This window comes from Pseudonaja textilis, chromosome Z (assembly GCF_049901715.1).
Source record: "Pseudonaja textilis isolate UNSWEBS1 chromosome Z, rPseTex1.2, whole genome shotgun sequence".
Taxonomy (NCBI): domain Eukaryota; kingdom Metazoa; phylum Chordata; class Lepidosauria; order Squamata; family Elapidae; genus Pseudonaja; species Pseudonaja textilis.
Genome location: NC_142008.1, coordinates 36,527,557 through 36,544,211, shown reverse-complemented (window position 1 = coordinate 36,544,211; position 16,655 = coordinate 36,527,557). Strand labels below are relative to the sequence as shown.

General features: G+C 35.7%; 1 protein-coding gene and 1 pseudogene across 1 annotated transcript in view; one reads left to right on the top strand and one right to left on the bottom strand.

Moving 5' to 3' along the window:
- Window positions 1-252: 252 nt before the first annotated feature.
- Window positions 253-16,655, bottom strand: part of DNAH11 (dynein axonemal heavy chain 11) — a 191,623-nt gene continuing 175,220 nt past the window's right edge. The window contains 8 exon segments of the mRNA XM_087918377.1: window positions 253-1,554; window positions 2,313-2,381; window positions 2,384-2,452; window positions 3,394-3,506; window positions 3,909-4,024; window positions 4,169-4,351; window positions 5,054-5,296; window positions 12,399-12,518. Of these exon segments, the coding sequence (XP_087774503.1) occupies window positions 1,307-1,554; window positions 2,313-2,381; window positions 2,384-2,452; window positions 3,394-3,506; window positions 3,909-4,024; window positions 4,169-4,351; window positions 5,054-5,296; window positions 12,399-12,518 (1,161 nt within the window). The 3' untranslated portion in view covers window positions 253-1,306.
- Window positions 14,191-15,069, top strand: LOC113440158 (elongation factor 1-gamma pseudogene; annotated as a pseudogene).

Here is a 16,655-nt window from a genome sequence, read left to right as displayed (position 1 = left end):
GATAATCATTATTTTTAAATAATTCAGAAATGTGGAATAACCACTTTTGATATATTAAATATTTCTAAGGAAAAACGCTGTTAATATTGGGAACAGCAATATTTTCCAACATATAATAAAATGATCTACTGTTTAAAAATATTTTTCTTTATAGACTTAGTTTAGAAATACAATTCTAAAATATATAGAAATATTAATACAATATTTAGTAATAGTAATAAAAATTAAGAAATAGTAAATTGACCTTGTAATTTAAGTGAGACTTTAAACTTCTGAAGACAAGCAGCCCAAATCACTGTTTATTCTATTTATATGCAGAAAAATGTTATAAAGGTCAAGATTGTTTAAAATTGGAAGGGCTTAATTCAGCCCAGTTTAATTTTTACCAACTGAAAACAAACTTTAGGCTCAGAAGTGGCCAGTATGGTCATAATATATATTTGTTGAAATTTATCATTCAATTCTGTTGGATTTAAAATTGGATGTATGGCGAAGACTTTCACAGGATAAATAGCAAGAAGAAAATTATATCGGTCTTTCCACATAAGGCCTGGTGTTGATTGTTTTCATATTCATTGTGCTCTCTTAGAAAATTAAGACGATAAGTGATGAATTTAGGCTAAAATTTAACTCGTTTATTTTCATTATTATTATTTTATTAATATTAAATGGAAGAAAACTGCACATTACTCAATAGGGTTATCTATTTTTTTAGGATAACCATAGGCTGCAAAAATACAGAAGGTCACTAGGTGGCAGCAGAGTTAAGAGTTCTATGTGTTTTTCCTACAAAATTATAGTTTTCTCTATTTTTGCAATCCAGTAAAAGTAGTTACCATAGTTAACATATTTTACTCTCTGGGTATAATTAAGATATTTTAAGTTTTGGCTTACGGATATATTATATATTTTATTTTTTGCTTTTGCTATGCAAAACAGAACATACAAGTGACCTTAAAATAACTTGCATTAGTCTTACAGCATACATACGAGTCCTGTCTGTGCCATTTATGGAAACTTGAAATGTTATTCCCTCAGGTGAAAGGGAATAACATTTCAACAGTTTTATCTACATATTACACATGTAACATGTATGATTCAGTGACTTGATCCTTTGCATGATCACTTGTACATATGCACTGTTTCTATGTGCATTAATGTAAATATAGCTGTTGCATTAAACAAATATTCAATAAAAGCATTATCTTCAAGATTGTCTATGGTCATTTCAAATAGAAATAGACATGATTTAATGTGTGAATACCTTGGTTGTAAGTAAGAAAAATGTGTGCCTGAAAGTATATTGCTAAACTTCTAAAAGCAAGGCTACACCTGCAAGCACCCACTTGGATGGCTTTTCTTTAGTTTTTAACTTAAAAGTCCATGTGTAGGTGGGCCCTCTAAGTTTAGTCTTATAAACCGGACATTGGTAAATGTGCTTGGTTTCTTGCCTCTCTATTGGAATTGCTCTGGCAAAGATGACTGGTAGCATTGGAGTCAGGTCCTTCAAACGCGCTTCAGCTACAACTCCTGCTTGGATGTCCCACCTTGCTCCTGCAACCAAGAAATACACCTTTTAACTTCTGCAGGGCAAACGTGTGCAGTGAACTAGGTAGAATATGAATCACAATTTGTGTGCTTCCTTGTATGCCTGAAATCCTATTGATATTAATTCTGTGTTCTTTTACGAATAATGGGGCTTGCTGTTGAAAAGATACATTTCAACATTTTAGCAGCACGCATAGAATACTCTGTTGTGGTTCATTTCATAGTATTATATAGTGAACATGTTTTTTTAAATGCAGGTAGTCTTTGACTAATAGCCATTTGTTTAACCATTCAAAATAAGGATGGGGCTGAAAAAAGTGACATTATGATCCTCACACTTATAACTTCCCTGCAAATCATATGATCAAAATTAAAGTGCTTGGCAAACCGACATGTAGTTACAGTTGTGGCCTTATCACGTTGTCACCATTTATAACCTTCCTGGGGGACTTCCAACAAGCAAAGTTAATGGGGGAAGCCAGATTTGCTTAACAGGTTTGTGATTCGCTTAATGACCACGATGAGTTGCTTAATATACAGCAAACAAGTTCATAAAGTACTGGGTTGGCTTAATTATTGCATCGCTTAAATTGGGAATTTCTCATACCTATTGTGATCATAAGTCCAGGACTGCTCGTAATCAGAAACTTACACTTTTCACTGATTCAATAAAATATATTCCTTTTTGATATGTCTGATATTGACCATTTTTTTACAGGTGGGTCCTCTAACTAGATCATAATACAGAATTTTAATAAACTTACCTTCCATGTAAAGTCCAAAAATATATGCACCTTCTCTTGGTGGATGACCATAATCTTCTCTACTCTTTTGGTAACATCAATAGTCAAACACATCTTATCCAGAGACCAATTATTTTTCCGTGCTGTAGTTTGCATAATGGCTTTCAAGAAGAAATGAATAGTACAAATTATTTTATGGATTGCATACTTATTAGAACGGATAATGTCCCCTCCCTTTGTGTCCAGTTCTTGGAGCTTACTGTACCTAGACAAATACCTTCTTTTGACAGGGTGGGGTTTTTTGTTTTGTTTTTGTTTGCTTCCTCCCTAGGATTGAGGGATAGTTACTGACTCAAGGTAGCTTTATGCCTAAGGTGGGACTGGAACTCATCTCCCAATTTCTGGCCTGTTGCCTTAAAACTGCACCAATAGCTATGTATAAAGTCATATAAATATGGGAAACGCAGAATATTATTCCTAAAAAAAAAAAATAGTTAATCCAACTTTGTAGAAATAAATCCAGATTTATTAACAAAAATTTCCTGTAATTTAGAGAATTTTTTTTTTTTAAAGTCATTTGCCTTGGCACTGAAGGTGAATTTCTAGAAACTATTGCAAACTAATATATTTTTAATACTGAAACAGTTTCTGATACTTTGCTATTTCCCTTTTCTTCTAAAAAATTCAATTCTATAGATGCAATTAGTATGACATAATAGGACTTAGCATCAAATGTTTATCTATGCCGTAAATGTACCTATGTGACTTTTTATACATTTATTAGAAATCACACTACTTTTCCATTCATAAGAAAAGTGAAGTGGGTACAAGCTGTTCAGCCTGTCTTATATTGTCGGTCAGTTGGATTTCTTGATACGTTTTTAAATAAGTTGTATTCATTGATACATTTAGTCACTTGCTTAGTCAATTGATCCAGATGGCTGCCTACTTACTACGTGACATAATTTGTGATGTTTGAATTTTGTGACATTTTAAGGAAACTAGCTGTTAAAAAACTTCTTTGAAATTATTTTAAAACATTAGCCCTATTATGCAGCATGTTTTGCTTGAATTTAAATATTATGAATCAATATTAACATACCAGTCAAAAAAGATTGAGGATTAAAGAAACCCGAAAGCCACACTACTGAAGGAAGTACAAGATCTTGTGTCCAGGTATCAAGTTCTCGGCAACGCAAAAGAAGGCCATTAAACCTGTATAAAAATATAGCAATGGTAAACATAGGTGCATAAGTAATTAATTTGGGGAATAATTTGCATTATATAATTTATATCGCTAACATATATTATTGGTAATAAATCATACTAGTTGTATGGAGTAGCCTGTTGCATATAAAATATATTACCTTCTAATAAACAAGAAAATATATGCTAAATTCAGGATGGATTAATACATGATCTAGGAGAATTTTTAGAAACTCTTCTTTTAAATTTTGAGTCCTAAAAATGTCATAGGACATGCAAAATCATACTAATATTGTTCTGTTCATTTTAAGGTTCCAAAAGTTTTTTGAAATTTAAATAATGCTTTTTTTCCTTTCATCGATGATTTATAATGTAATTAAAGAGGTCCATTTCTTAAAGATATGCATTTACCATTGCGCAAGACTGTACGTAGATGGGTAAGCCAGACTGGACCATGCATCTGGTACCTGGTCATAGAACAGTGATGATTGTAAAGTTTCCATACTAGATGAAAACGTTAGTTCACCCTAGAAATTTGAAGCAAAAAAAACATTTAAATTAACAATCCCAGTTTAAGATCTATTTTCCCCTCATAGCACATGTACATAGAGAGTACGCCATGGCAAGATAGGGGGCAAATAAATTTAATAATAATGCAATGTATTCCTTACTTTTAATCCAAGGTCTAATTGTTTTATTGATCGCCGTATCTCTCTAATAAGAATATTCATTCTCTCACATTCTTGAAAACACACAAGAATATATGGGCTTCGTACAGCAGACTTTTGCATTATCTCAGCTAAATTAAATTCTTCTGGAAGCTTTTCCAAAATTTCATCCAGTACATTTTTCACCTTATAAATGCAAAGTAAAATTAGTAGGTATGCATTTTGTTTACATTAGTCATGCTCTATAAAGCAAACACCAGTTGGAATATGTGTTGAACATGCAGAACACTGCATTAAAAAAAAAAAACAGGGTTATAGATATTGTTTGTCATTTGGGATAAGCCTGAAACAGAAAATGCATCTTGTTTCAAACTCAGATCAGAATATCACAATCCAGAGATTCTGCTAAACTAATGGAATTAACTGTAGTCCATCATAAAGAAAAAAACCCCAAAATATTTTGATTGTTCAAATAAAACAAAATTAGAGTGGGTTTTATGGGACCATAAAGGTTAATTGTGTGAACTGCCCTTTTCGCTCTTCCTCCCCTCAGCATTTCCTGATCTGGTCTACTGATCTCTCAAAGTCTTTCCTTTTTTATGTCCTTTGAACCATCATTAATGTCCATGACGTTTTCTTCCTGGCTCCATGCCACCCCTCCCTGCTGCTTCTGCTTCATCCCATATGGATGAAAAAAAATAAATGTTTCAGTTTAGGCATGGACTAAAACTAATTCTTCCCTATTTGGAACAGTTTATGCAATTCTCACATCCCTACTTATCAAACACTTGTGTTTAGGAGGAACGAAGTTTTAATTCTGATTGCATTAAAATTATGAATTATTCTGGTTCTGTGAAGGTATTATGGAATAAACATTAGCAGTCTCACCTTTTCTTCTAATGACTGTCCTATAATTTCTCCAGCAAGCAGATTTCTAGGTTGCATTTCCAGCAGAGTTTGGAATAGGTTATCAGACAGAACTGTTAAGAAATCTATCTCAGCATTAGGATGGAGACCATACAATGTAGGACTTTCAGTGGGCAACATTTCATCAATATACTTGTGGTAGCCAATATAATCCAGATTGGGAGGAGATGGAAAACCAGGAGCCAAAGTGAAATCTCCCTCAAGCTGTGATTAGAAAAAGAGCATTTTTCATCTTCAGGCAAAATCTATTCAGTGTTTTGAGATACTGTCAGTGAAAGTGTAAAATTCTTATTTCTTATTGTAGTAGTTTTAATAGATTATTTTTCAAGTAGGAAGCCATCTCTCTTATCCATAATGGTACAATACAAACATCTCAGGATGAAATCTGGTTAAAGAAGTTGCCTTTAAATAGTAAAAGCCATAATAACTTTATATTCTTCTAAATAACAAGAAGCAAGAATGAATCAGGAGCAAGTACTATTCTGTCACAGGGAAATTATTATGCGTTAACAAATTTTAATGAGATATTTTCCCACATTTGTCAGTCTTTAACGTAACATGATTATATCACCATATATTTTCCTATACAGCTACTCTAGAAAACATTTTATCTATATAGCTTATATGCCTTGTTTAAATTCAAATTAATTCTAATATTTTAAAATAACATTTAAATTTATGAGTTTATTTAGCTTTGGACTTACTATATCATAACAATATCCACTTTGTAAAAGTACAAGAAAAGTTATCTGATGGTTTTCTTCTATATCCTTAATCTATTACAGAATTATATATATATATATATATATATATATATATATATATATATATATATATATATATATATATATATATATATATATATATATATATATATATAATAATAAATATTATATATAAATTTTAATCCCAATCCTTTCACAAGCATAAGATTGCAAATTGTATTTTAAGGCAAGTATGCTCCATCTGCATATCAGCTTTCTTGAGTAAGCAGCAGTTTTTAAAATTCATCAAAATACATGTGGTTATCTATTTCTCCCTATTTATTATCTAGGTTATCCCTATACATATGGTTATCTATCTAATTTATGACCACATGACTTGGTTTATTCTTGTGGATTAATTAAATACGTAACAGTCTATACCAGTGGTTTTTAATCTATCCACAGACTCCAAAAGGGCCATGTTATCATCACAGGGGGTTCATGAAGGCTTGAAGAAATATTATGATTTAAAACTTAAGTCTTGGTGCTCCACGGCCATGGTCAGTAGCCACACAAGGTATTTCAAGGAGGGTCCGTGATGAAGAAAAGGTTGGTCTACACTGTCACATTTTTTCTTTAAATTTTCAAAATGCACTAAACAACATTAGAATTTTGAAGTATCAAAGATGAACAAAATGAAACTCTTTTATGCTTCTCTTCCAATGGATTGCCCATGACTCTAGCTGTTTATCTATGCACTACTGTGAATTGCAAGGATACAGATTAACAGATTCTGAAACCTATTTTCCTACTGTTTAACAGATAATCAGAGTTGGAAGAGACTTTGTAGGTCATCTAGTCCAACCCCCTGCCCAAGCAGGAGACCCTACACCATTTCTGACAAATGGCAGTCCAATCTCTTCTTGAAAGTCTCAAGTGATGGCGCTCCCACAATTTTCGAGGGCAAGCTGTTCCATTGGTTGATTGTTCTCACTGTCAGAAAGTTTCTCCTTATTTCAAGGTTAAATCTCTCCTTGTTCAGTTTCCATCCATTATTCCTTGTCTGGCCTATAGGCACCTTAGAAAATAGCTTGACCCCTTCCTCTCTATGGCAGCCCCTCAAATATTGGAAAGACCACTATCATGTCTCCCCTGGTCCTTCTCTTCACTAGACTAGCCATGCCCAGTGCCTGTAACTGTTCTTCATATGTTTTAGTCTCCAGTCCACTAATCATCCTGCTCTTCTCTGTATTTTTTCTAGAGTCTCAACATCTTTTTTATAAAGTGATGACCAGTACTGGATGCAGTACTCTCAGTGTGGTCTTACTTTACAGAATTGTATTAGTACTTCCCTTGATCTTGATTGTATGCCTCTGTTAATACAATTTAGGATTACATTAGCTTTTTGGGCAGCTGCTGCACACTGCTGGCTCATATTTAGCTGGTTGTTCACTAAGACTCCAAGATCCCTCTCTCAGTTACTGCTATTGAGCCTGGTTTATATGTGTACTTTAGGTTTTTTTTCCCCTAAGTGTAAGACTTTACTTTTCTCCATATTGAATTTCATTTTGTTAGATATGGCCCAGTCTAGTCTGTCAGGATCCATCTGGATCTTGAGCTTATCTTCTTGGGTGTTAGACATTCCTGCCAGCTTAGTATGATCTTGGTAAATTCCCCTTCTATTCCCTTATCTAAGTCGTTAATGAAGATATTGAAGAGTACTGGGCCTAAATGGAACCTTGTGGCACCCCACTGCTTACTTCCCTCCATGTAGACTTAGACCCATTAAGGACTACTCGTTGAGTACGGTTTACCAGCCAGTTGCGAATCCATCTAGTGGTGGTGCTATCTATTCCACTTTTTCTAGCTTACTAAGAAGTAGGTTGTGGTCTACTTTGTCAAATGCCTTGCTGAAATCTAAATATATTATGTCCATAGTATTTGGCTGGTCTACTAATTTAGTCATTTTGTTGAAGAATGAAATAAGATTGATTTGTCATAATCTGTTTTTAACAAACCTGTGCTGACTGCTAGTTATTACTTTACTTGTTTCTAGATGTTCTAGCAGATCTGTTTTTTTATTATCTTCCAGTATCTTCCCAGGTATTGATGTTAGGCTGATTGGTCTATAGTTTCCTGGGTCTGTTTTTTTCCCCTTTTTTAAAGATGGGAACCACATCAGCTCTTTTCCAGTCCTCTGGTAGTTCCCCGGTGCTCCAGGATTTTTGAAAGATATGGTGCAGTGGTTCTGAGATGACCTCTACAGCGGGATGTAATCCATCAAACCCCAGTGATTTGTTTTCATCAAGATCAGACCATGTACCAAATAGTTTATGAGATGAAAAACTACTTTATATCTTTCTAACTTCGTTCTCATGTTTATAAGATTTCTGGAGAAATTGAAATGTCATCCAGTGGTTGTAAGAAGGGGATAAGGCTATTCCCTTTTGGTGTAATACCACGTTTCTCTCTTTGGATCCAATCCTGGTATTCAGTAATTTGAATTCACCAATGAAGAATACCTTACAGTGCAAGCATAATAGCCTCATGTACAGGAAAGTTGTTTTGTTAGAGTATCCTTCCTTATTTCAATCTTCAACATTCATGGGGTGAGCAGAATCCATATTCTTTATCTTAAATGTTGCCATCTGATGGGACTTCAGAGTCACACCTTCTCAGCGGCCACTCAAGCCCTTTGAAACAGACTCCTATCTGAAATCTAAGCGATCCCACCCTTTTAGCCTTCCACGTGACTAGGATTACTTATCTTTTCCCCAAACATTGGGTTAGGATAGGGATTGAGATGCCAGATTGTTGGCCAGAACTGGAGGGAAAGGTATTTTTGTTTTTAACCATGTTTGTATGGTTTGTTGTGAGTTATCTAGAAACATTATATGAGATAGGCAGCCATGTAAGTCCTGCACATTAATTAAGTAATTAATGGAAAACTATTTTGGAAATCCAGGACCACAAAAAGGAACAACTTGAGTTGTTGAAAGGAGGAAAGCTTTAAACGCTGATTAAAATGTCAAGCCAATATTTCTGCTACTTTTCTTAGATTAGGAGTAGAGATGCCCAGCTCCTGGGGAACTTTAGGCTTATTAACTTATTCTCTTATCAGCCCTAATGTATATAATTATTATGATGAAAACTGGAAGCAAACAGCTATGTAGCTCCCAATTGAAAAGTAGAACATACATGTTAGATTAGTCCTTCCTCAGATCATTTCACAGTTTACCTAGTTGCTCAGCATTTATTTCAATCAGGATATTGTTTGTACGTAAATTTTCTATGGATAGAAATATGCCCAGGGATGGGATTCAATCGGTGTTACTACCGGCTCAGTGACTACATCAGACTACGCCTGATGCGCGCTGTGTGTGCGTGTAAAAAAACCTTAAGCTGAGCCACCTGGACAGCTGAAAAGTGCAGTGTGCAGGTGCGCAGCGTTTGAAAAGCCTCTTTTTTCCTGCTTTTTCAACTTCAGCTGTGCTGCGTAAAATAGCTGAGGTTGAAAAAGCAGGAAATAAAGGACAGGTAAGAGCCCGGTGGGTGGGTGGGCCAAACAGCAGCAAACACAGAATTGGTTCAGTGTCTGCTGCTCTTCAGAGCTACTGGTTCTTTAGAACTGGGCAGAACCGGAAGCATCCCATCACTGCATATGCTATAATTTACCAATAATCCTAAAGCAGAGAAGCTTTTGCTCCCAAAATATACCTAATATTCCAAGTAGAACATGGTAGTAATATACAACCATATCCCTCCCATTTTACCAATCATCTCATTTAGGTGAAACTTTAACATGAGAACAAAAAATGCATAGGAAATCCTGTAGTTCTAGATCTTTCTTTATGTTTGCCTGTCATTGAACAAATTTTTGTTTCATGATTTATGTGGGGAGAGACCATTGTTCAATTAAACCAAAAGATATTATTCTGTTTTGGAATATTTAAGTAGACCCACATTCAAGCTTGGTTAACCAAAGGCATCTAATTTCCATCATTTCTTTCAGGTTAATCCCTATATTTGACACCTATTTGAAAGAAAAAACAGGCTATGAAGGTTAATGGACTACCTCATCTAGAAATAGCAATTCCTACCCTTGGGCTAGATACAGACGAGGTACCGATGGAATGAGCTTCCCACGTTGCCCCCTTGACCTCAGCTGTCATGTAGAGAAATCAGCTTCAGTGGAGGTCAGAAGTACAGTAGTGTTTATCTTTCCCCATCTCCATGGTAACTCACTCCTAGGCTTTCCAATTGACTTCCAATTGTGTTAAACTGAATGTGGCTTTCTGACATATGAAAACCTACTCATTAAGGAGCGAATAAATGCAAGCAAACTCACTTTGCCTTCATCACGGGAGACACTTCCAACATGAGATGGTGAAGATGGAGTGGCCTTAAGGCTCTCTGTATTCCGTATCACAGATGAACTTTTGGTGCTAGATTTGCCCTCCCCTCCTCCCACCTCTAACTCTATGCCTAATACTTGGAAAAGACAGTGTGCTAAGGCTGCAGTATATGCCAATTTGGTATTTTTACCCCCTTAGCATCACTGGAGTTTCACTAGACATGATTCTGACTTAGGCTGTAGTTGTAAGAGCTCTTTTAGGATAGACCAAATGTGGTTTAATTCAGTATCATGTTTCTTTAAAAGCCAAGGGCTAAGGAACATAACAACTTTCTCCAAAAAGTGGTATTTAGACATATACTGACTTTCTGAATATTGCATATTGTTTTCATCACTAATAGATCCTGATATAATCTTATTCAACTTTAGTTTATTTATATACTTTAAAGCCTGTCCAGAGTTGGTGAAGAACCAGCATTTTGTGATAGCAAATTCTGCATTTTTTTCTGTGTGAAATTCTTTCTTTTTTGACCTAAATTTCCTATTATCTGACTTTACTGTAATTATATAAACTTTGATTTTGAAAGTAATTACAGGTAGTTCTCAACTTGCAACAGTTCATTTAGTGATCTCTCAAAGTTACAATGGCAGAGAAAAAAATGACGTATGACTATTTTTTTACACATTTAACTGCTGAAACATCCCCATGGTCACGTGATCAAAATTCAGACACTTGACAACTGATTTGCATTTATGACCATTGCAGTGTCCTGGGGTCATGCGGTCATCTTTTGTGAACTTCTGACAAGCAAAGTCAATGGGGAAGCCAGATTCACTTAAGAACTGTGTTACTAATTTAAGAACTGCAGTGATTCACTTAGCAAGGGTGGCAAGAAAGGTCATAAAGTTGGACAAAACTCACTTAATAAATGTCTCACTTAGCAATAAAAAAATTAGGCTCAATTGTGACCATAAGTTGAAGACTACGTTATATAAACTTAGGTTTTAAAAGTATAAAAGTAAAAGGAATTTATGTAACCACTTTTTAAAACTTCTAGTCTGTACTTAATCTTTTTGTTTTCATAAACTATGAAGTCCTCATATGTTGTAACCTTTCTTTGTAGAGGAGTGAGTCACTCTAGATCTCCTTTTCAAAATTTGACTAGCTGCCTTTTGTGCATCTTGTCCGCTGCATACTTTCTGAACTGCAGCAATCAGTGATGAGTGATACAAGTCTTCATCAAACAATTAAACAACTTAATACATTTGTGTTTCAATTTTAATTCATCTCACAATGACCCCCAATATAAGTAAGTACACTTCTTATTGCAACTTACTGTTACAACACCAAACACTCTATCAAAATCACTTATCAATATTTTAACAGAATAACAGAAATTAATGGGACCGTGGAGGTCTTCTAGTCCAACCCCCACTCAATCAGGAAACTCTGTACTATTTTAGACAAATGATTGTCTAATCTCTTCCTAAAAACCTCTAGTGTTGGAACAAAACTTCTGGAGGCAAGTTGTTCCACTGATTCTAACTGTCAGGAAATTTCTCCCTAGTTGTATGGCTGCTTCTCTTCTTGATTACAGTAGCTTCCATCCATTGCTTCTTCTCCTGCCTATAGATGCTTTGGAAAATAAGTTGACTCACTCTTCTTTGGGGCAACCCCTGAGATATTGGAACAATGCAATCATCCCTAGTCCTTTAAAAAAATTAAACTAGACATAGCCACTTCATATAATCATCCTTTGTATGTTTTAGGTCTAGTTCCATAATTGTATTTATTGCTCTTTTCTGCACTCTTTCTAGTGTCTCAATATCTTTTTTAGATCATAGCAACCAAAACTTGATGCAATTTCCAAGTATGGATGTTGCAGCAAGGCATTATAAAGTGGTATTAACACTTCATGTGATCTTCATTCTGTCCTCTGTTAATATAGCCTAAGACTGCATTGGCTTTTTTGGAAGTTGCAGCACATTTTAATGCAAGTCTAAAAATTATTTTTAAAATGGAGTGGCTCAGTTTCTCTCTTTCATTTAACAAGCAATAGTTCCATTTTGAAATCTCCAAATTAATAAAAGGCAGCCAAACTGCTGCCCATCATACATCTAATGTATCATCAGCATGCATTTCTGTCTATGTATTTCTTTCTTTCTCTCCATGTAAAATAATGTGTATACAAAGTCTTGCCAACAAAATGAAGCCAACAAAACCTCCCCCATTGCTATAAATTATTACCAGTGAAGGTTTCATAAATTCTTCCAAATATGTATGGCACAGTCTGCGATCCCAGTTATCAGTGATGTGTCCACCATACATAATCTCACCAAAGAGATAACACAAATCTTCCCATGGAACCTATGGACATAATCAAATCAGTAATAATAAACTTGTCTTCTAAAGGACAAAATAATGTTATTTGTGATCATGGTATTGAACAAAATTGGTGACTTCATCAGCACAACAAAATTCTTAAGCCTTTAAGATTTCAATAATTGTTATGCTATACTATACTTTTGGTTTTCACAAAATTAGATTTATAATTGGAGCATGAGAATAACCTGCTCTGGAAACATGTTATATAGTAATGGATTATCTTCTGCAGTTATTAGAGTGACTCAGCACATAAAACATAATAGTATAAAGAAAAAGCAATGATTACATGAACCAAATCGCTGTGAATTTTTAAAATGTCCTAATGTTTTTTTAATTATTTCCTTAATATGAATTGAAACATTTTCATTTCTGGAGAATAATGAGCATGTTATGTAATGTGTTGTTTCAGCAAAAAACAGACATGTTTGTATTCCAGTAATTTCATCAGAGTGATTAAGATGACGCTTCTTATATTTAAGAAAAAATATTTTTGAAAACGTAGTTAAAAGAAACCAGTTCACTTGTTTCAAATAGGATAAATTCCTGAACTTTGATATGAATCACTTATGTATTCTATCCTGTAGAATATAAATGTAAATTTCTAAATTCTACAAAATTTAGACTACAAAATGTTTTCAGCAAAGTAATGAAAATATATATATTAAAAAAATCAAACTATATTAATTTCCAAGTCTATAATTTTATGCTTAAAACATCAACACCAATTGGCTAAAAAAAAAGGACAAAAACGTTCATATGGTATGTAAGACAATTTAAAAACAGTAGTCTTACATCAATCTTCCATAGCTTCAATGTCCTATCAATATGTAAATTTCAACTCCCAGGGTTGAGGCCTCCATAGCAAGATTGGCATGATTACATTGAAGTTACATAAGCCCACCAAAGGTCTTGAATATAATTAAATACAGATTTAAATATAAAATCAATTTAGTCATTGCCTTTTTTGGGGAAAGGTAACATAAAAGGGTGTCAAAAAAAGCATAATTATAATTATTAATTATTATTAAATTATAATTATGATGAATAGATATAAACTATACATAACAGTCAATTCTGGAGTGGCAGGACAATAAAATAATTACATGAGAGACCCTGGTGCTCTCTGAACTTAGATGTTTTCTTGCAGATGTTCATGATGCTACTTGGTCTGGATAATGAAATGTCTGCAAGAAAACAACCATTCTCAGAGACTACCCTCTTAAACACATTCTTCTTCCTAAAGCACAAGAAAAGAACTTGCTCTTAACACCTTATTGTGACTGTTCCTTCAAGACAGATTTTACTCCTGGCAACCATGCGGATGATATAGTATGTTAAGCCATTTATACATTGAATTGAATTGAATTGAATTGAATTGAATTGAATTGAATTGAATTGGCATCCTTCAGTCTCAAGACTATGGTATTGTGCTATGAAACTGGTAACTGCCACTTTCCATATTGTTTCAATGCTGTATGCAAAGCTGGAATGTCCCCTCTAGAGCACGAGGCCTGGGTAATTTAATAGGGAGGAAAAACTGTTACCCAAGCAGCAGATTCCCCCCTCTCCATTTCACTGAAATAGTCTAATGGAACGAAAGAGCTGATACGATTAGTTCCAGCTGCATCACAGGAATTATCAGAACATGATTTTCCTATCCTCGCTAAGATGGCGGTGGCCGGGACTCTCTACAATTATTCCAAGAACTGGTGGGCATTCAAAGCCCTCATCGCTGCTCAATACAGCAGGGCCAAGATCAAAGTCCTCTCCATGCCACCCCAGTTCCACTTTGGGCAGACCAACAAGGCTCCTGAATTTCTGAAAAAATTCCCAGTTGGAAAGGTTCTGGCCTTCAAAGGAGAAGATGGATTTTGCATATTCGAGAGCAATGCCATCATGCACTACGTCAGCAACGAGGAACTACGAGGCACAACTCAAGAGGCAGCTTCCCAGGTCCTTCAGTGGGTGAGCTTTGTTGACAATGACATTGTGTCCTCAGCCAGTACCTGGGTCTTCCCCACACTTGGCATCATGCAATATAACAAGCAGGCTACAGAGTATGCCAAAGAGGAAGTGAAATGGATCTTGAGCCTGCTTGATTCTCACCTGAAGACCCGCACATTTTGGTTGGGAAGTGTATAACACTGGCAGATATCACAGTGGTCTGCACTCTGCTCTGGCTTTACAAGCAGGTGCTGGAGCCCCCCTTCCACCAGCCATATGAAAATGTGAACTGTTTGTGACCTGCATAAACCAGCCCCAGTTCAAGGCCATCCTGGGGGACTTGAAGCTGTGTGAGAAGATGGCATAGTTTGACACCAAGAAGTTTGCAGAGAACCAACCTAAGAAGGAATCCTCCAAGAAGGAGAAAACACTGAAGGAGGAGAAGGAAGTAGAGAAGAAAGAGGAGAAGAAGCCGGAGCCAGAAGAGGAGTTAGACGAGTGTGAGCAGGCCTTGGCAGCCGAGCCCAAGTCCAAAGATCCTTTTGCTGATCTCGCCAAAAGCCCTTTCATCATGGACGAATTTAAATGATTGTATAAAATCATGAACTGCTTCCAGCACTCCAGCTCTGGGTTTTTCCTTGAGGTTGACTCCTGAAGCCTTTTCCAATAATAGATACAACCATAAATCATTGGAGGTTTGAAATCAGTTTCGCATCTCCTAGAACAGGGGCCGCCAATCTTTTGGACCTCAGGGACCACCAAACTCATAATTTTAGATCCCAAGGACCACTAACTGGTTCTGCGGGTGTGGCCTAATTTGTGGGTGTGGCTTGGTGGTCATGTGACTGTCTGGGCCTGGCTTGTATGTAAATATTATAAGTATTTATATAAATATTGAATTTTTTATATAAAAAAGCAACTTTTACCCAAAATCAGGCAAAGCAGACAGGCAGATTGAGTTGCTCACAGAATCACAGATTCATTCAAAGATCTATCTATCTGCCATCGGCTGGCTCAGTCTGTCACATAAAATTTGCTTGCAAGCAAACTCATAAAATTTGCTAGCAAGCAAACTCACAAAATTAACTCACAACATACCATGTATGTAAATATTGGATTTTTTATAAAAAAAGAGCAACTTTTACCCAAAATCAGGCAGATTGAGTTGCTCACAGAATCATTCAGTGATCTCTCTATCTGCCATTGGTTAGCTCAGTCTCTCAAATTTGCTTGCAGTGAGTCTTCACTGAATTTGCTTGCAAGCAAACCTTCAGTCCTAAGGTTCAAGCAGAGCTGAAGATCTAAAGACTAGCTAGAAAGCAAGAAATCCAACCATTTCCTGCTTCCTAGCTAATATAAATCTCCCAGCACAGCACAACAGATGATGGTCAGAAAAAGGAAAAATAGCAATTTAGCAGCCAAGTTTACCGGGTAAGTAGTGAGTGGGCAGGGAGGGTTCCCATGGGCCGTGTGGGTGACGCAGCCTTGTGTTTCTGCGCAGCCTGGATTAATTGCTTTGGGGTGCTCTGGGGGTGAGATTTCTCTGCAGCCCACCACAATTTTCTCATGGCCCACCAGTGGGCCACGGCCCACCGGTTGACAACCGCTGTCCTAGAAGATGGTTCTACTGTTTTATCTGTCATTGGGGCATAAAGCCCTCTACTGCCTTCAAAACTGTTGACCATCTTCACCTGTAACCCTGGAAAGGAGCCTCTGCGAGGTCTTACCAGCTGGGCCAGCTGGACCAAGGTTTTTAAAGGAGGTATTACTTATATACATTTATATATGTGTGTAAGAATACTTGTAAAGGTACATGAATAAAGACAATGGTTTTATGGAATTTTGTGGAATTTGAAAATTGACTTCACTAACACAATGCTTTATAAATAGGTATCTATATTAGTTAGCAGGAGCCTTGAGTCAGTCACTTTCTTTCAGTTCTAGAAAGATTGGCAAAAACCTTATCATGGTTTTTCAAATGTGATTTGCCATTGCCTTCTTCTGAGGACTAAGAAAAAATGACTGGCGAAAAGTCACTTAGCTGTCTTCTTGCCTAAATCAGGACCAGAACTCAACACCTTCTAATTTCTAGCCTGATGCTTTAACCACTATATAAAACTGGCTGTCATTTGTCATTATTTTATTATAACTTACCAAATATAGATATTAATTTAT